Here is a 21,655-nt window from a genome sequence, read left to right on the forward strand (position 1 = left end):
TTTAAAAGTTTGTGTACTGCAGCTTCAAGGGTCAACATCTTTAGAGTTCAAAAACAAGCACTTGAATCAGATTCTTCTTTGGAAAAGGAGACACATTTTTCACTCTAAACAGTCTTTTACCTCTGCCAAAGAGTAATAATTTAAAATTAGGAAAATAATTTAGCTTCATTGAAAATGAAGTACTTAAAAAAACAAAAACAAAAACGAGACACACCGCACCCCTCACAGATAATGAAACAGCTGAAAAAAACAAACCAATCACATATGCAAGAATAAATGGCATGTGAAAGTGGGAGTGACAGCTTTTCAGGCCCCAGTTCTTTCTAACATCTTCCAGATGGTCATCGCTTAGTCTTCCACAAATGGACCTTTACTAGATCTGCTGTCTTGCACCAACAGTTTTCCAAGATTTCCTAAGACTGCAATTCTTCCACTTCCACAGTACAGGAGCATTTAACTCACACAGGTTCAAACTGACCATGAGCCCTCTTTAAGGCTTGCAGTAGCCTAACAACTTGGATGCAAGAGGATGGAAAGTATTTTTGCCTGCTGATAAGACGGCCTTTGATTTCACAGATTATGCGGTGGCCTGTTTATAGAATAAACAAAGATAACCCAGAGCACCTATGTTCAGGAAAATCCTCTATGCTGATGGGAAGGAAAAGAAAACAAATAACTAAGAGAAAGTCCGCAGATGTTAAAATGAGTGGACATAAAGTCCTTCTCTCTAAGGGGCATCCATTACTTAAATGACTTCTACCCACTGCGTTTTAGTTCTCAAATGTTTTCAAGACTTAAAGAATCTGGGATGGTTGCAGTTAGTCTTAGGTCTGGGTTTCATTAATCAAACCTGTAATCAAATACCCTCTCGACTTCACGTGGGCTGTAGTGGTGTTTATAACCAAGTTTACTAGGCATGGATGCCTGTGGGGTTGGGGGAGCCGCTTACTTCACAAACTCTAGATTTCAGTCAAACAAAAAAGACCCAGGAGGCCAGTTTTGTAAAGGTCAACGTTATCTTTTTCTGTTGACAACACCAAGCTAATAGCAGTTCAATTCTGAAGCCCAGAAGTCATTCCCGGAGGTTTCTCTGGGATTCATTTGTCCCCTAGGAGCCCCCAAAGTTGGGGGGGACCGCCTCGATTTAGAGGGAGACAGTGCTGACAGGAAGGAGAGGTGCCTGGCGCCTCACACATATTATTCCATCCTGGTCCTCACAACAGCCCTATGCTAGAGATACTACTGTTTATCTTCATTTTCTAGATGAGGAAATGGGGGCTTGGCGTGTCCCAAACCTTGTCCAAGGTCACATGACTTAAACATGGTGGCTCTGGCCCTCAAAAACAGTCTCTCCTGCATTCCTGTCTAAAATAGGTGTTCATCATTATAGTAAACAGGAGCAGCTTATACCCCGGGTATGATTCCTCCAGCCAGAGCAGCAGAAACCGGGAATCTCCCCCTAGGGCCCTCCTGCCCCTGAGGGCCCTCCCTCGCTCAGATTCTCAGGAATGTGTCAGTCTTATCTGCTGGGTGAGCTGTACTCTGCTCTGCTGAGGGAGGGAGCTTAGGGTGAGCATCAAAGGGTCAAGAGCTTTGCTGCAGGGAGCTGTAAGCACCCAGGCAGAAGCCTGGCAGGCGGGCGGGGAGCTGGGCCTCACCTCACCATATTCCCAGTGAAAACAGGAAAAGCAGAAGAAAAGAGAGAAAGGAAAAAGGAACGATTTCCCAAGTAGACCTAACAAATAAAAATTGTTCCAATCCTTAAAGATATTTTATTGGAATTAATGCCATTGCTTGTCTTTTAATAAGACTGAAACAGTAACACAGCTGAAACCTGCTATGTGGCTGGCTGCTTTACAGAGCTTGGGCCCTTCAAGGGCCATTTCATAGCAGAGTGCAGGCTGAAGGTGATACCATGGCTATTTGACCTTATACAATTATCACCATATTTACCTAATTCTTTGGTGTTCATAGGAGGAGTCAGCTGTAACTCCAAAGGAAAACAGTCACATGGAATAATTTTCAGAAGCTATAGAAAGACGAAGAACATTTCAGAAAAGGGGAAAAGGTATTCTAAGAGTGGGTCACAGTTTGTATTATCGCCTGTACATGCTTCTAGACAAGCGAATCACTCTTCTGGTATTAATACTGGATGTGATGCTCTCAGAATCTTGGCCTTATCCTTGGGGTTGGATTATACAGCAAAGCTGGTAAGGCTGGGACAAAAGCCAATCTCTCCAAGGAAACAAGTAAGTAAACTCCTTACAAGTGTGTGCGTAAGAATGTTGGCTAGCAATCCAAATCCAAAATACCCGGTAGTTCCATAATTACAACTTTTGGTCATTACCAAACTTTGTATCATTATCATTTTCAAGAAAACTAAAAACTAAGTCTACAAGTCTTCTGCTCTAAGTAGACTATGTGAAGAGATCAGCTCCTACAAGTTTTTCGACCAAAGGCACTCTAAGATCTGCAAAAGTTCTAAGTATTATGAATGCTTATAATAATTTTTAAGCAGAACATGGGAGTGTGTACTGGTGTGTACATGGGAGCAGGTCATCCGTGTGTGTGTGTGTGTGTGTGTGTGTGTGTGTGTGTGTGTGTATGGTGGGGCAGGGGTAGGGGATGCGGTGGCTGGAAAGAGAAACCATGTAAAAATTATGTCATTTAAAACCAATGTAAAAAGCTTTATCTAATGTAAAAATACTAAATTAAACATTTAATAGTATTTTGTTAAAGTATAACTTTTCAGCTGAGTTTCTGTAACTATATTACCATATGTATTTAAAATCAATTGCTCAAAATATTTCAACAAGGCAAAAGATGGGAGTCTACAAAAAGTATGTCTAGAAAAAACTTGACAAACCACAAGACCAAGTTTCAAACAACACTATAGCTTCATGCTTTGCTGGCCCTTTGAATTCTGTGGACTGAGAGAGTACGCAGAAGAGGCTAGTCTAGTAAATGAGGTGAATATCACATTATCAGTAAAACAAGTATCCCCAACCACTCTGCTGACAATGCAGCACATTTCCAGGGAAGATGCTCGGCCCCATCTTTTTCTAAGGAACATTTGTTAAGCCCTCTCAAAGGAAAATCATTTGCCGTGAGACGTTGATTGATGTGAACACGTGGACAAGAGTCCTCGGGTTTTCCATTACAAACAAGTTGATGGCTGTTCCTGTGGATTCTGAACTCAACCTCAAGCCTTTCCCCACATACTCAAATCTGAGTGTCAGTTTTAGGTCTGATAATTGTTAAAGCACTTGGACATCCATCACCGCATTTCATTCTCACACTTAACCTCTGAGACATTATTCTATGCATAAGAGAAACTGAAGCCCAGTCAGGATACACTTGCAGAATCCAAACAGATGTCAAGGTCTAGGTGTTTTTAGGCTCTTCTTTTCATAAAAGATCTAAGAGTATAGATTTAATTCTTCCAAAGGGAGGTAGCTTCTCCGATGGTGCTGAGAGCCAGTGTAAATCACCAAGTACAGAGGACGCCCTTATCCCCAGAACAGGGCAACTACATTTCAGACTGATATTAAGTAAATTAATTAGTAAAATAAATTCAAGAGTCTAATCACGATCCTTTGCACTGCAGTGCTGCAGGGATGTTTTTCTGACCCAGGAATTCCTAAGCCGTGGCTGCAGTTCATAGGGCCTCCTCACTAAGCAGCTTGAAATGTGTGAAATGGATGATCTGACGCAATGAGGAAATATTTCCTAGGAGACATCTTATGAGTGACTTCATTTCTATGCGTTATCACCAATGATGAATTGAAAAGAAATTAATTCTGCCCTGCAGCTCAGCATTAAAACATTTCAAAAATGTCTGGAGTAGTTTCTATTCCAGATGTTGACTTCTTCCCTCCTAAATTGCATCAGTGACATTTTTTCATTCCAGATGACATAGCTATGATATTACAGACTACAGTGGGGGACTTGGAATTAGGTTTCTTTCAGAAAATGTGTACATATCCTGGATATTTCTAAGCAGTCATTTAATTGGATATGAAAAGTGACAGTGTATCTGTGGTTTAATGTGGCATTTTTTTTTCTTTCTCAAGCCAGGAGAATTTGTCTATTCCATACTCCAGTCTAAATCCCTGCTTAAGTTAGGTGCTTCAAAAAACGTTGTATTTCATAAGAAAGGCCAAAAAAAAAAAAAAAAAAAGTACTTTCACAAAGCTATGTCTGCTTCCTTTGCCTGTAGAGAGGAAATAAATACTGGGTGCCATTCTACCTTAATGATGTTTTTCCAAGTTAAAATTAATACTGAAACTAAAAAAAAAAAATTATTCTAATTTTACAATCACATCGACAAGTGAATTATGTCTGTGTATAATTTTTATCCCTAGAACTCAGCTTTGATGGCTTATAGGTTTTGAGAAAAATCACAAAGGATGATTAACTTAAAATGAATAATATGTCCTGAAGAGTCTGAAAGGACTGTCAGTGTCCCATCACTGTCCACTACGTGGTTTATTACTTCCACTTCACTGATACCTGCCAGCTGCGTCTTAGCCTGAAGATCCACCAGAACCATGAACAAGGATTTCTGACTGTTTTTTTCACACTTCACATCAGTGCTCATCTACTGCCTGTCCACTTTATGAAAGGCTGTGCTAAGCTATTTTACAGCCTGATTTAATCCTATTGTTACTACAGTGTACCTGGGGAAGCCGAAGAGGTTCAGAGATGCTTTCCTAGAATTCCAGCAATGGTCCTCCTGACTCCAGCTAGCCACAGTCCCCCCACTTCCATCTATTCCTCCATCATTCAATACAACAGCAGCTTTGACTCTGCCAGGGTATCTGGCTGGGGCTGTGCAGTCAATTACACTGCCTTTAAGAAAACCCTGTTCCAAGTTTCCTAACCGCCTGAACATTACTGTTTTAGCAATCATACGGTATCAAATACAGAATGGTACTATCTGAGTACGTACTAGGACAGTGCTATTTTCATGGCAATATTAAATAACAGGAAGTTACTTACTTTAATTAAAAGGCCTGTGACTTACAACGAAGTGAATCACCATACTCATTTACTAATCAAAAAGCTGACCTAATTAGAACAAAGGCAAACTCATCAGTGATAAGTACTATGTTCTTAAAAAAGAAGAAAAGGGAAACACTCAAAACATCTCCATTTACCTGCATAAAGCCTCAATGGCATCTCTGTCCAAAAAATCATGCTCTCTCTTGACCAAGGAAATATCAACGGGGAACAGGAGATCTACAAGAAAAATAAATATGTTTACTGAGCACTTCAGTTCTTGCCCATCTAGCCCAGTTTAGCAGAGGGAAAAAAACCCCATAAAACCACGATAATTTATTGAATACTTACTGTGGGCAGGATACCTCCTTCCCTATAAAGTGATATAGGACAGTAAAGCAGCCTAAGACACTTTCAACTGTGTCCGAAAGGAGCCTGGATGAAAAGTGGTCTGCAGACTCAAATATCTGTGGTCAAAACACACTTCCACCTTTGAACAAATCAGCAGGCAACACGCCTCTGCTATAAATTACAATTTAAACCACAATGAACACCAGAAGGATGCTCCCTTTTAATGTGGCTGGTTCCCCTCCCCGCCATGTGTGTCTTTGCTCACATTTGATCAGGGAAGATGTCACAGAAAACTGGGCCAAGAAAAGATCCAGAGAACAATGGTGGTGGTCAACGGAATCCAACCATTTGCATTACATCAAAAGCTAAAGAGAATTCAGGATGTGCTTTTTTTATAACAAATTCTAACACTTCCACATGGCTTTTCAGGAGTTTATATAACTCCCTGTAAAACAAAAGGCCAGCTCTGACGCCGCAGTAGAACAATGGAATCCCCAATCCTTTAATCTGTAGACAGTTCACCACTCTAAGAATACGTAAGAGTTATATTAGAATCGAACAGCAGAAATGGGGGAAACAGTCAACTCAGTGGAAGAATTCCCCTTTCTGTCCCTTGTGGATAAATACATTCAGGAAGAGTAGGGAGGAAGAAGACCAGCGGGGCTGCCGTGGAAATTTACAACAGCTCTGGAATTGCCACTAGATAAAAGCAAGTTATCCTTCATTGGAGTTCCAAGCTACTAGGGTAAATAATGGGCCTTCCTGGTAGAACACTTATAAAATACTGTAAGGCAGTCCTTCTACGTAACTCTGTTGGTCAGGAATGGGCAAAGTCAGTCAGTACCACAGAAAATCAGGATTAACATAACCAAAAAAACAAAACAAAACAAAGCAAAACAAAACCCCTTTGGACTCCCAAATAGCCAGTGCTGCACACTGAAATAGACACGGCTATCAGCAGTTCTGGAGATGCAAGTAATTAGCAATGTTTTAGTTCTGGGGCTGACTAGGGAGTACACGAGTGTTCATTATGTTTTTATGGTTTCTGACTTATGATCATTGGTTTTACAGAATGGTCTGAAGTTCCTTATTCTTAATAATCTATTTTCTAGAGATCACACTTATAAGTACCTTTTTTCCCCCAATGTTGAAAACTAACATAATTAGTGTTACAGTCTATTCTTTTTTCTGAAGGCTAGAGTCAGATTAGTGATACTGTTTACTGAAAGACACCATAGACAGACCAAAGAAGTAGCTGGTGTCCAAAGATTTATGAAGAAATTTATGATATTGTTTATATCTCTTCATCACCTTACAGACCATGTCTCTTAGGCAAATGGTTAGTGGCACTACTGTAGTAGAAATAAAAGAGAAGACCTACAGTGAATGTAAATTATTAGTAAATAGAAGCAAGGCAGGCTGTAAACTGTTGGAAGGTTATGGCAATTGTATTTCACTTTGAACAGACACCAGGCACTCTAAGTATTAGAGGACAGAGCTGATATTAAAGAATATATTTTTAATACTTAATAAATGTAAATCATAAAATTCACAGCCCTGTTAAGTATATATGAGACAGCAACTGTTATTTTAGCAAGTTCTTAGTGTACCCAGAACTATATTTTAGATTATTTTCATGATCCAAATTAACTTTAAAATTCTGGTTTTTAAAAAAAAAATCTAGGGTAGGTAGGGATTAATTGCAAGAGAAAAAATTGAAATAATTACATCAATTTTTTTCCCTCTGAAAGAACTAGCTTTGAAAGGATGATGGTTTATTGATGTAAAAAAGTAGGTGTCAGAAACTAATGCAACATTGTAAATCGACTATACTTCAATTAAAAAAAAGTCATTCTCAGAGTTCTTCAGGTGGGATTTAAACTTCCAGCTTGGGCTTAAGGGCAGGATGTATAAATTGTCAGGAGCAAAATAAAGCTAAACAGGAATCGAGGAGTGTGCACTGTGGTGTGTGGTGTGTGTACCCACCTCGTACATAGGGGCAGGACGGAGGGGAGAAATTATAAATGCTCAGAACAATGTACATAGAACCTCAAAAGCAGACTTCCGCTTTAAAAGCCCCAAAGATGTGAAGGGACCCCAAAATGTAACTTGTGAAAATACAGTCTGCATCTTAGGATTTGGAAAGACGTAAGACTGAGACCGGAACTGGGTCTCGGCAAACATATACATCACAAGAAAGTGCTGCTTGGCAGCAAATCAACATCAAAAATGGACATAATTGAAGGAAATTTAATTTCTAAACAGGAGAGCAAAAGGAACAAAAGGACAACCATGCTACTGCCACTGCAAATGCAATTACCTTTCCTTATCTCCAGTAGAGCTGCAAACTGAAAATTCAAGAGAATGCTGATCTGCCCCCCACCCACCCCCTCCAAAGCCCTACTGAGAGACAGAGATGCTGAAAATGTTAATAGGTCAAAAATTCTCCTGAAGGAAAAATAAGCAACCCCACCATAATAAGCATGCAGGTTAACCAAACACCTTCAAAAAAAAAAAAGGAAGAAAAAAGGAAACGAATTGAAGATATTCTCTGAAATGAAGGAACAGTAAGATATCCTACATAGTCTAACAATAAAATAATTCTAAACACATCTTCATAGGAAAATATCATACATTCAGTCTGGGCTACAGTGAGGAAAAGCAGGTATTGTAAATGAGGTCATCAATTAGATTAGCTGAGTGAGCAAGGGAAATAAAAATGATCTCTACGGTCTCTGCCCGATTTGCTTCTGGGGGTTCTGCCCACCCCGTCCACATCCCTCCTTAAGGCAGCCTGAGGACCAGGTCTAGCTAGCATTTCCAAGCACAAACTGTATCCCTTCTTAGCATGAGCTCGTGGCATTCTGCTCATGTGTTAAGGAAGGCTGCTATGGTGACCACGAGCTCCAACTGAGAGCCCCCTGTCACAGGAAGCAGTCTGCTTGCTATCATCCTGGGACAGAAGTGCAAAAGACATGTTGTTAATTCACTGTTTACCGTGAGAAGACTTGAAGATCCCTGGTGAAAAGATTTCAGCGACATCACTTCACCTGGATCTTTTAGCAGTTTTCTCTCACAATGGCTAATTGTCTCCTAGCATCTTCTTTCCTCTTAAATTATGAAAAAGGGGTAGTGGAAGTCATTTAATTTACTCTCAACTTAGGAGCACTTCACTATCCACCTAATCTTGGCTTAAAAGTCACCCATAAAATGAAGCTCACAAGTTCACAACTCTAGTTCCTTTTAAGTGACTTCACGTGGAGAACAATAAACCTCCCATTTAAATGAATAGTCTGCCCACCCCCCACCCCAGGGGAAGCGCAAAGCTCAGGGCAGGAGTGAGACTCACCACCCAACCATTTGACGCCCAGGGAGCTGAGGAGAAAATGAAGTCCTAGTAAAAAAGTCAGTCTAGCTCTTGGAATTGGAAAAAAAAAAAAAAGTCAATTTCCCTCCCCTTAATTAAAAAGCTAAATGCCATAGAAGAAATAATATTCATCAAATGACAACGTAAGGAAAAATGAAAAGCCTAACGACAAACTGGGGAGAGATGCCTACAGCACAAGACTAACGAAGCCTTCGTATTTGTAATAAGGAGCCCTCACACATCAAGAAAAGCGCAATCAACTCAGGAGAAAAATGGGCCACAGACATTTCACAGAAGAGCAAACACACATGGCCAGATGACATGAAGAAGTGTGCCTCATCATCAATAATTAGGGAAATGGCAGTCAAAGTGTGTAACATATCATTTTATAACCATTTGGCAAAAATTAAAGTCTGACGATATCAAGGGTTGAGAGCACGTGGATAGACAGAATCTTTATATATTAACAGGAGGAGTGAAAATTGGTACAGGCATTTTGAAAAACTTGCATTACAGAGGTGAATATACGTCTTCTCTAGTACCCAGTAATTCTACTCCTGGGCAGACGTGTGAGATAAATTATTGCACCTGCACCGCAAGGGTACAAGAATGTTCCTAACAGTATAGTTTATAAAAACAAAACAAAAAAACCCAGAATGCCCACCAATCAGAGTGTGGCTGTGTGTAAACTGCAGCATATCCACACAATGGAGTCTTACTCAGCATCAGAGTGCAGGGGACATGCGGTATAGAAGAACCTTAGCAGTATTCAGTGAAAAAATTAGATCTTACAAGATTACGTAGAGCGTGATACCCTTTTTATAAAGGTAAAAGCAACTTTATAAAAATACTTCTTTTAGGAAATGCAGTAAAACTACATAAAAGGAAAGCAAGGAAGTGATGGACAAGGTTTCAGGATGACGGTTACTTTGGGCCGGGGGTGGCAGAGGGACCGAACAGGCGAGCAGGGGGTGTGTTATTAGCAAGGTCCTAGCTTTTTTGGTTGGTGGGTGGGGGTCTTAGGTGCTTGCTGCATCATTACCTTAATGAAATATTTAAATAAATAATAAAATGTCTGAAAATAAATCACAGATCCATGATAATCATGAACCAAGGATATGATTATGCTCATTGAAAAAGAACAGCGTTCCCAGCTCACCTTCATACAGCTGGGCATACTGGGGGAATCCTGCCGCCCGGAGCCAATCACAAGCTTCTTTGGCTTCGATTTCTAGAATAGAACAGAAGACAGACAAACGTGTGAGGTGTAACTCAGCATGCTCCTTCTCCCTTAATAAACTTTGATTTTGTTACACAAGCGAAACATGACATCTGTTGGAAACGGATAAGCAAAGTAAATAAATAAAAATCCACTTATTCAAATGGTTTAAATTTTTGTACACCTTTTCAGACTTTAAAACATGCCTATAATTATTTGTCTTTCCTTTAAAAACAAACAAAAAAACCCCATAAATGGAGTCCTAGCAGTATGTTACTCTGTGCTGCTTCTGGGTTCTGGTTACAAACAATTAAGAAACTAGGGCATAATGAGAAAGGTGAAGAGGGATTAAATAATTAATTTTAGGCCTGGATGGCCTAACCTAGTTTACTTCGCATGTCCATAAAAGGCCACCAAGTACATCTGACAACCTGGAGAAGGGAACTAACTTGACCAAAGGGACAAAGCTTCTGCTACCCAATGGGATGTGTGTAACGGTGCAGGTGCTATGAAGGAGTGCCTTTAGGTGTGTCAGGAAGTAGAGAGGCCCGGGTGGTCAGGTGGTCACCTGCAGGGCATTAAGTCAATAAATCCCACAGTCAGCAGGCTGAAATGCCTAATAGAGCTTTTACTTCCCTGCTGTTAACATCTTGTAGATAGTATTGATAAACGGAAAGGCCAAGAGCAACTGACACACGCTGTGTTGAAACTCACTCAAGCACATATTTACAATCCCGTTAAAAATGACTCACAGAGGAGGTCCGGGGCACATTCATCAGTTCTCAGTCTGCACAAAGAATATCCTTTCAACCCTTCTACCCACCTTCCTCAGACCATTAGAGTACTTAGGTATGTAAGGCTATTTATTCATTTATAAATGTCTCAACATTGCTTAATTTATTCCAGATTCAAATCTTCATTAAGCATCGCTCCTCAGAGCCAGATGGGAGGTGGATAGTCCACTAGAGAGAAGTACATGTATCTTGCTTTTGTCCAGTAACTTTATGGTTTTGGAGCATTTTTTAAAAAACCTCGTATTTTATGAGTTCCTTGAGTCTTTAACAAAAAGATAATTAAGAATATTTAAATTCATTAAAGCAATTGGGAATGTCCTTATTGATACCAAGGAGAAGAGCAAGCTGCTATCTTCTGATGAGTCAGTAAATACTCAAACTAAAAACAATTATGGCGGCAGAGCAACAATAAATGACACGGCAAAGCCGACTTTCATGAATCTTCAGGGTGGTAACAAAAGCTACATGATTAAGTACAAGATTCAGGACTGAATTTGGAGTTGAAGGATAGAGTAACATTAATGTGTAGGAATCTCCATGTTTGCACTGAATCAAAGAATGTAGAGAACTGTCCAATGTGAATTATCTGTGCTTAACATTTTTTCATGGATTTATATTCATACCTTGTCTCAGAAAGGAATTATGGAAGCTATAGATAAAAATCATAAAATAAACATTTTCTGGAAAACTACATTGTTGTAGAGACATATAAAAGCTCAACGTTTTATTTTAAAGGATGTAGAAACTATTTTTTCTCTATCCCTGTGGCCCTTGCGCAAAGAAAGATATGGAAAGAAAAAAAAGCTAAGTGTTCTTAAAAAATACTTTAAATAGTTTGCTTCTTCTAACTATTTAGAGGTTATTGCCATTGAACAGATTGTTAGACACTGAACAATAAACAATAGATTGTTTAAAAAGTAGATGTATTTGCTTTCTATATATTTTACTTAAGTGGTGAGTAGCCAAAAATTCTCAACATCTATGCTTCTCGGACTTTATTCAGACATGACACCAGGTCAACGCGCGCGCGCATACACACACACACACAAACACACACGCCTTAATTAGACAGTTTACCAGCCAATATCACCACCTAGTTAGAGCATATTCATTATTTTCTTACTAAAATGGCTTCATGCCAAGAGGCACAAATGATGTATTATTTTTCTAAAAAACTTCTACATTTATTTATATAATCCTTCACAAATTACAACGTGTTTTCACACACATTACTCACTGAAGGCCCCACCTGACTTGAGGAACACATAAATGCCTACTGCTGTCTTGTCACTCTTACTCATTTTCCACCTTTAAGAAAAAGAAATGCCCCCAAATGACCAAAAATTGACCTAAAAAGCCACGTCCAAATAGTCACTCTTTTTAGGGCCACTTGGTTAGAAAGAAATCATGCGAACAGGCCACGGTTTGCTTCTTCAGCAGATAATTTAATGTAAAGTTTACCATGGCTAAAAAGCAGCACGTTCAAGAACTACAGAAAGCAGTCATTTTACCCACCTTTTCCCTTCCCTAAAATAGATGAGAATTTGCCTTTCAGATCTGAAACCATGGGCCTATATCTAGTTTACATTTAACAATGCTCACTTAGGAAAACTTAGGCTGTGTAACAAGTGAGAACTTAACCTGCTGTTTGTGCAGAAATCAGAATTAGAAAACTGTAAAAACTATAAAAAGCTGTCACTGATTTTTAAAAAAAATGGAACAGTTACTGATTTCACTCCCAACCCCTTCCAGTTACCAAGAGAAAATTGTCACAATCCGACATAAGTACTGATTTCTTAAAAAATCAATACTTCTGTTTAATTCAATATGAAATGAATCTATGTCTACATCCAGGTCAGGTGGGGATTACTCTTTCTCATCTCCCCTGATCCAGGCTGGACTTTCTCTTACCCTATCCTGGTCTCCAATTTTCTCCTTTCTGAGACTCCAGCTACCAACCTTGCCTCATTAAACTTCCTATAGTTCTGATCTTGTCTGTCCCTCACAAACTTCCCTGGAGCTCCAATACTTAGAAAATCGTCTCAACATCTCCCTGAGATTTTCAAGGGTGTCCACGTGGCATCCAAACGAATTTTTCAGCTCTTTGTACTCCCTCTGGATTCTATTCAAAATAAACCTCGGTCCTTCCTCATCTCCCCACACATCCCTGCCTTGAAATGCTCTCCCATCCTCTCAGTATCAAATTTCGCTCATTCTTCAAGGCCAAGGTCAAATGCCGCCTCCTCCAGGCAGCCTTCCCAGATGCCTCCCAACAATTCTATCAATGGCTAATTTTCATCGAGCATGGAATGTGTACAAGGCCCAGTGTAAGCACTTGATGTGTATGAATTCACTGACTCCTTATAGAGATCCTAACACATGGGTAATGAATATCATCCCCAAGATATATAGATGAGGACACAAGTGGAGAAACAACCACTGCTCCTGAAAAAATGAGCTTCCTTTCCATTCAAATGCCATAATGGGAGAAAGAGCTAAGACTTGCAGAAATGAACAAGACCAATTCTTCCTGAAAAAATGGGTAACAATGAACAGTATTTATAATGCTGAAGAAAACCATGCACCTGTTGTGTTATTGCTGTCACTTTAACCCCTCATGCCTATTTTTGGAGGCCTCTAAAGGGCTCTAACTTTTCCTTCAGTATACCTGAGTGGTAATGTGAAGACGACCAGGATGATTTTTGAAAAAAACATTTCCCACTGGGCAAAACTGCCATTATAAACTGAAAATATGATGGAAATACAGTGACACTTTTAGACCTGGGTTTTCTCTAAGCAAACAACAGACAAATGTGCTAAAGGAGGAAACAGGAAATTTTTATTGGAACCAGCTTTAGTAATTAGTCGTGTTAGATGAATGAGGTTTGGGAGACCCCTTTGTGTATGGCTGGGAACCATCAGGCCATATTTGCACACTTCCTAGCATGGTGGGCTGACACTTCCCCTCGACAGTAAGTTAAACAGAAATTCCCCAAGCCCGCCATCATTCTGCTGAACTCGCTGATCTTAGCGGCTGAGCATGGGTGATTGGGTCGGAGCAGGATGTGACTGTGTGATTACTTCCATCTTCCCTTTGCTCTGTCCTCACAGTGGGAACCCTCGTGCTTCCTGCCTTCTTTGCAATGTGCTTCCAAAATCAGGACTCAAGGCAAATGTTACATGGATTTACCTCTTAAATAAAATTCTAAGGAACTGGAGGAATGTAAGAAAATTCAAGCATTTTCCAGATTCCTTGGATTCCCTCAACTATGAAGACTTAGGAATAAAGATTTATGGAAATGCTGATGCCTTTACAGCCACGAAGAAGCAGGTTAGCTATGTTTTGTGAAGGTAGATCTAAACCAAGATTCATTCCCCTTCAAATGGAGGAAGACTCTATTGCTTCTCCTGCCTCTGTCAAGGTGGCCCATTTTACGGAACTGTCCTACAGCTGGGCCCCAACAGCCCATCTCAACCTGGCAGGTGGGTTCCACGGGGCAGAGAAGCAAACCACTGCCTCAAAACACTTGATCGCTGCAGCTCTCAGCCTTGGATACAGGGAGGCATCACCTTGGTGAGCTTTCTAAAACCATCAACCACCACCCACTTCAGGTATTCTGATTTTCTCTGTCTAGGGGAGACCTGGACAGCATCTTTTTAAAAAAGCCCCCTAAGTGAATTCAAGGGTAGCCAGGGTTGAGGACCACTGAACCAGACAACATTTCTTCCCAAGTTATCCTAATGGCCTTCCCTCTGATAACCCCTTCTCCTCCCTGCCCCCAAGAAATCCATACTCGTCCAAAAGGTCCCTGAGCCCTGGATTGGTTTGTATGAAATATATCATTCATTATGTTGCTCCTCTGCTTAGAATTCTTCAGTGACTCTCCACTGCCTTTCAGATACAATCCGGACTCCTCAGCAGACCCACAGCCCTCTTAATTTGGCCTCCGCCTGGCCATTCTGCTCCTGGAAGGCCTCCAAATGCCAGCGCTGCTCCGCTCTTACTGAATTCTTGGGGTTCCCAGGATAGACATGCCCTCTTGCACCTCAGACTCTTAATCTCTTCTCTCTCCTTCTCCAGTTCCCCTTCTGCACCCCATCAAGCTCTCTCCCCCACCTTCCCTAGTGCGGGCGAGGGGTACCTACCATAAACTTCTTAATTCATCTGTATAGCTTGAGTGAGAGACTATTTTTGCCACATTGGAAGCATGCATACATTTGTTTGAAGGACCTAGAAACACTCCATGAAAATTTCCCTTTCTCCAAAAACAGGTTAACAACTAGGACTTCAACCCCTGTCTCTTTGCAATTAATAACAATAAACATTCCATACACACACCCTGCCAGAGACTGGTAATCAGGAGCTACCTGTGTAAAATTCCTAGTTGGCTTAAGTCAGATAGCAGAATGTATATATTAATATTTATTAAACTCTTCTGTTATCTAATCACAGCAAAGATTCTGACTAGCAACTAGCAACATTCCTACCCTCAGGTGCCTAAAAAAATTCTAAACATCTGCTGTGCCTATGCTGAAAGAAACCATTTAGGAAGCTTCTGGAAGACCGGGCAATACTAATTAAGTTTCTCAGCCCATCTGGCCTCACGGTAGCTGACCCAAATCCACCTTTAGATATGTGCCAGCATAGCCACACGTTTATGTGAAGCCAATCGTCCTTCACGTCCCCCCTCAATTCAGTATTTATTTACTGGGCATCTACTATCTGTGCTGCCAGCTGGGCTTAGGGATAACCAAAGACAGCGTCCTGCCCCGAAGCAGGAAGCCAAAGGGAAAGGTAATTCACAGTTGAGTACATGGTGTCAGATGATCCTCTACTTAGGAACAGCTGGATTCCTAAGGGCTATTCTGAGATCCATGTGTTCAAGCCCCAAGTGACCCTATACAGGCAGCACCAGAGTCCCCATGTCACACGTGAAGAGCAAAATTCTAACAACAGCCCACAAGCCCTTGCTCCCTCCTATACCCCGTCACACCATCTCCCTCCGGCTAACGGACCCAGCCCTACAGGCCTCTTCTCCCCTACCCTGTGCTCCCTTTTCCTGCTTTATTTTTTCTTATTATGCTTACTCTGTCTCTCCCCTCTGTAAACTCCCAAAGGGCAAGCTTCTTTGCCTGTTTTACTCTCTGCTGTATCCCAAGCACCTACAACAGTGTGGGGCACAGAGCAGTTTGTTCACTACATAAATATTACATAAATAAATAAATCGCAATATGGTTTTTCTTCTAGTGAAGTGTTCTTCTTACTTTTTCAGGCCAGGATCTACAATAAGAAGCACATTATATATATGCATGCATGTGTGTGTGTATAAATATGCACACATTCATGTACACAAACACGTGTGTATATATAAACATGTGTCAAACAAATTTCCCCACATAGCATTTACAGTAAGTAATGCTGTCTTACATTTTTCTATTCTATTTTAAAAAATGCTATTTGTTACCTCCCAAAACAACCCATTTGAAATTCACTATTCTCATGCAGCTTTTTCTTACAGAGAAAGAAAAATAAAAAAGGAAGAAAGAGAAAGAATAAACTAAGACACTTCTGTATAGTACAGAGGGGGCTGTACACAGGAAAGACAGGTATGAATTCAGAGATGGAGGGGAGGGGGTTCTCCAGCACTCATTTTCATGCTCTGCCTTATTTAAGGAGGTTGTGATCTTTCACTTAAAGACTGGATTGTGGGAGAGGAGATCTGGAGGAAAAGAGACAGAATAAACTCAGTGGAGAGCTGGCAAAGCACAGAGCAGGTGTGTGTGAAGGAATGGTAAGCAGTCTCGATTTCCTGTAACACAGAACAAAGAGGAGGCAGGAAGGGGAAAGCAGGTTATCTCACAGAGCGGACATGAGCACTCCATCTGAGTGTCCCAAGTTCCCTCTAATAATCCATCACAGAAAGGGGTCAAAGTATTACCTGCAACAGGTCATGAAAACAGGTCCAGGAAAGAATTCATTGCTTAGTTAAGTAGCCTTAAGAAAATAATCTCTCTGGACCGGATTCCTCATCTTTAAAATCTGGGATTGCCATAGGCTTTGTAAATTCCCTACGTTTCTGACTCTAAGAATTCCTTTATGCCCATTTCTCCTGCTCGCTAAGATAGCATTAAAATAGGTTCCATTTCTACTGTTAATTTTCCAGATTTATCATCAACTACATGGAGACATCCTTCTTCCCTCAAAAAATTGGATCAGTAGTAACTGCTTTGAGTTCCCCAATTTTGTAAATTTACTGAAGTTTATTGCTAAAACATCTAATTTGTTTCTTAATAGATCAATTTCTTGATTTGTCCCACAAAGCCTATGTTCATATTACAGAGAACTCAAAACCTTAGATGTTTTTGCATGTGTGTCTACAGCCCTCAAACTAAAACTAATCTTTTAGTTAGGAAGAAAACACTTCAACCCACAGAAAACTCTTGAGTTTTATTTTGCTTACTGATCTTGTACGTTTGTGTTTCAGTTAATAGCACTATTCTGGTATATACCGAATCCGTGAATTGGGCTGGAATGCATCTTGGAACTTTTTACTTTTTTTTTCCCTCTTTACAAATGAAGAAGCTGGTCTAAAGTTTAGGTAATTTGCTTAAAGTCCCAGAGCTACCCAGCCCTCTCTCCCAGGTGAGAGAACTTTCTGCACCCTGCAGTCTTGCCTACAAAGATTACTCTCACTTTTAAATCACTGGACTGTTTTTCAGTACAAGTAAGAACGGGGAGTTTTGAGGGCGTTCTCTTTCTAAGGCTTTTTCCCCCCTCCGGCTTGAGGTTTGGAGGCAGATATGTTGCTTTCTAGTAAAGAATATTCCTAGAAATAATATACAGGAGGGAAAATGACCCATTTTCCCCAAAGATGTGATGACAACTTAATAAATGGTTCTGCTTTGAAAGAAGGGAACCTTGGGACCCACAAGGCAAACCTACACCTGAAATTCTGCACAGAAGGCCACACTCCAGCTATGCAGAAATGAAATCAATTGAAATCCCCTTTGGGGACCATTTAGGTCAAGTGTTTGCAAAACACTGTTTTTTAACACACAAACCAGGAAAAAGGCAAGTAGCTCACATCAAAAAATATGTGCCCTTCCCCTGCAAAGGCAAACAGCTCGGTATGAATTTAAGTCCAGGCATGACCAGGCACTATCAGGAACTCCAGACTTGAGCTGATCCACTTACTTCCAGGAACAGAAAACTTCTCCCAATGAATCAAAAATTGGCACTGACTACCCAGCACAAAAAGAGTCAAACTGAAATTAAAATAAACTATTAAGGAAATAGATACTGCATCATTACATCTTCCTACTTCATTTCAATCTGGGGCAGGGTGAAAAAACTTTCGTTTACACACACATACGTACACTCACACTCTCTCACACTTTTAGTATTCTACATCAAACATTTATGCATTTCAAACCATGCATTGCTATGGCTCTTAAAATACTAAGCTCTTTAAAGATGATAATTGGATAGATTAAAATAACAACTTCAAGAAAGGAAACCACCTAGATAACATAGTTTTGAGGGTCCTTGTTTTTCTGAGTTTCATTTTTTTCAGTAAGTGAAGCCAATGTTTTAAGATTATATAACCCACTTTCTAACTTATTTTTTCAAGGCAAAAATACCTGGTTACAAACCTAAAATAACACCCACCCCCTTATCTCCCCAGTGAAAGGTTGACAGGCTCATCAAGTCTTTTTTTTTAAATGTATGTTAGCAAAGCTTATTCTACTAAGCACCCTCTCCCCAATCTTTGACTTTTGCCCTAAGTTCTACAGTATTACAGCACAGCAAAGATAAAGTACTGTGCAAATTGTAGTGCTACAAAAACCTTAAGTTAGAAATAAAAGGAATAGTGAGGAATTCTAAAGAAATCACTCATCTTTCAGTCCATTCTCACAGAGAAAAAAAAAATCAAAAATAGAATGAAACACCCAGCAGCTTTATCAAAGACCAATGAAAATTAAAAAATGGCAGACACTGGTTAATGCAAGCAGCTTAGAGCCACTCCTATGTCTAACTTCAAACAGGAAACATTGCAGGCAGACCTTGCTTTATTGTACTTCACAGATACTGCAGTCTTTACAAATTGAAGGCTTGTGGCAACCCTGCATTGATCAATACTATTCGGGATGCTTTTCCAACAGCATTTAAAAAAAAATTAAGGTATATATACTGTTTTTTAGACATAACGCTATTTCACACTTAACAGACTACAGTAAAATGTAAACATAACGTTTATGTGCACCGGGAAACCAAAAAATTCATGTGACTCGCTTTACCAGGAGGCCTGGAACCAAACATGCAATACCTCCAAGGTATGCCTGTGTTCAACCTGACTTTCTCAGTTTTGTGCAAAAGGTGAGTAAGAAAAATAAGGATTATTGTCTTCCAGGTGAGCTAAAGAATTATCTTCATCAAAATTGCTTATGAGACACTCAGCCCCCCAAACACACAATCTACTGGTCAAAAGTTGATTCAGGTACATTTGTTTAGTTTAGGAACGTTACTGGTTTTATAACATATGTTTTCCCTACAAGCACATTGAGATCCTCATTTTGTTGCTTCTCTGTTTTGCTTACACATGTGGGCAGGAAGGGGTTCCACTCAGTTCACATACGACCTTGGACTAGTTACTGAACTTCCAGGCAACTCAGCTGCCCCTCAGTAGGGAAGAGGCAATGTTTTTCCAGGCTGCCTTTGCAAAGTTCTGGAATTTCCCACGGAATGACTTTAACAAATGCACAAGCACAAGACAAGATCCCTTTTTGATACTATACAGTTTGATGTCCTTTCTGAGCTGAAGAGGGAGGTGAAAATGATTTCACAATTTCAGGATTTCAGCATCTTCTATCTACTTTGTCACCTGAGTGTGACAAAGGGCATGGCACAGCTGGAGTACAGCCCTGGGCATGGGCCACAGGCCATTTTGCCTCCCAGGTCTCTTCCTCTAAGGCTTCCGGAGTGCTGCAGCCTGGGAAAGGCTACAACCTCAGGGCGTGGAAAACTTTTGTCCCTCAGACATCCTCTAGAGACTCCTGCAAGGAGGAGGAAGGCGCCTTTCTGTCGAGCGGCAGGAAGCAGCCTCCAGCCCTCCCGGCAGGACACTCAGAGGTGGGGCAGGGATGAGAACACAATGTGGAGGGGAGGTGTCTAAGGCATCTGAGGACTGGGCTGCACTGACCTCAGACTTCAATTAGCCTTTGATTTTGCTCCTGGGGGCGGGGTGGGGGGTAAGACAGAAGAAGGCTACTGAGTTGTGATCTATGTGGGTGAACTATGAAGCTCACCAGTAGCAGAATGAAAACCAAGGATGAAGGATTAAGAGAGACTGATTCATACTGGGTTCTGGCCCGACTTTACCAGGAATAATATTTTACCTCTTGGTGCCCAAGAACACTATTTCCTCACAGGTAGGCATTTTCCAGATGCCATTCAAAATGTTTCCAGTGACATCTGGGAGAAAAGTTTCCCTTAGAAATATAATTTTGGAATCCTTTCACTGAAGACAGCTTGGTTCAGCACAATCAATAGAGGCTAGGAAATGGTATCCCAACCCCCTTCTCCAAATATTAAAGGCTCTGGTCCTCCATGCATGAGGCCCCTTAGAGGGGACGCAGAAACCACTCATTTGTCAATCCCGGACTGAACATTATATCTCCTGACCTACCAGCACAAGCCTCCTAGGAAACCACAAAGTTACCGCAAGGCTCTACTTGGCCACTAAATATTGTTTCCTCCATTGAACCAACTCCTGCCAAATATACATCCATAACTGGAATCTACAGCCACAGAAACCTGGTTGAAATCCTAGCTCCACCTTGTACAATGAGTGATCTTAGGCAAGATATTTAACTCCCGCAAGCCTTAGACTCCTCATTTGTAAAATGGGAATAATTATACCTACCTTGTGGAGCTGCCGTGAAGATTAACTGTGACAATGAAAGCAAACGTCAGGATGAATTTTAGCTTCTATGCTGTTGTTACTGTTCTGCCAAGTCTATGGATTCTTTATAAAAATTAAAGGTTTTTTCCACACTAGAGTAGACTAACTGTTGCTTGTGAGAGACTATAAACATGTATATATACTTTATATATACTTTATTTATATATGTTATAAATACACACACACACACACACATACACATATACACACCCTAAATATGCAGGTCTTTCTTCCTGACCATTGTTAATTAGGATGGCAAGAAGGCCTAGTAGACCTAATTAAAGAATTCCCGGCAGGACTAGACCCTATTCCTTATCATTGATCATGATAATCCTTAACAATAACACAGGATCCCCAAAGGAAAAGTGCAAACAGACAGGAAGAGTCTTTCTCAGCTGGGAATTAACCCTTTTTACATTAATTAGATTTCTGACTAGTTTTGGGTTGAAAGAAAACACCACTGATTGTACTCACTCCAGCCATCCATTCCTATAAAACATATTTTAACCCTACAGCGCTGTCTTCCTTAAAGGAGTAAGAATTACCCTTCAAGTCTCAGAATTCCTCCCTACACAATGGTCACACAATCGGATACAAAGACAATTGTCAAAGTCCACTCCAGAAAAGCATTTTCCTCCTAATTTCACAGCCATGTTAAAGAGGCACTTGGGTCTGTGCTTTTTAGGACATGGTGTTGGATACTGACACTTTATGGCTGGGCATTAGTTCACCCTGACCACCACGGTGAGGACAATCTTTGGTTTCTTGAATGCTGTATAGATTATTCCTTTGTATTGTAGCCCCACAACTCCAAAGTAAGTACCTTAGAGGTAAATCCTGTTAAAATGAGCGCCTCAGAGAAACTCAGAGGAATGACTAGGTTTGGAAATTAAATTCTCTCTCCTCCACTAGATCCCAACTCCTATATTCCTAAGCGTTGGACTAAGCCAACTTTAAAAAA

General features: G+C 40.5%; 1 protein-coding gene across 8 annotated transcripts in view; it reads right to left on the reverse strand.

Annotated features, from left to right (window-relative positions):
* Positions 1–21,655, reverse strand: part of DLC1 (DLC1 Rho GTPase activating protein) — a 344,822-nt gene that overhangs the window by 17,379 nt on the left and 305,788 nt on the right. For all 8 annotated transcript variants that reach the window (XM_032468641.1, XM_032468640.1, XM_032468642.1 and 5 more), the window contains 2 exons: positions 9,879–9,950; positions 5,160–5,241 (listed from right to left, as the gene is read on the reverse strand). In XM_032468641.1, coding sequence (XP_032324532.1) covers positions 5,160–5,241; positions 9,879–9,950 — 154 coding nt within the window. The remainder of the gene's footprint in view (positions 1–5,159; positions 5,242–9,878; positions 9,951–21,655) is intronic.

The sequence above is a fragment of the Camelus ferus genome, chromosome 26 (genome assembly GCF_009834535.1).
Source record: "Camelus ferus isolate YT-003-E chromosome 26, BCGSAC_Cfer_1.0, whole genome shotgun sequence".
Taxonomy (NCBI): domain Eukaryota; kingdom Metazoa; phylum Chordata; class Mammalia; order Artiodactyla; family Camelidae; genus Camelus; species Camelus ferus.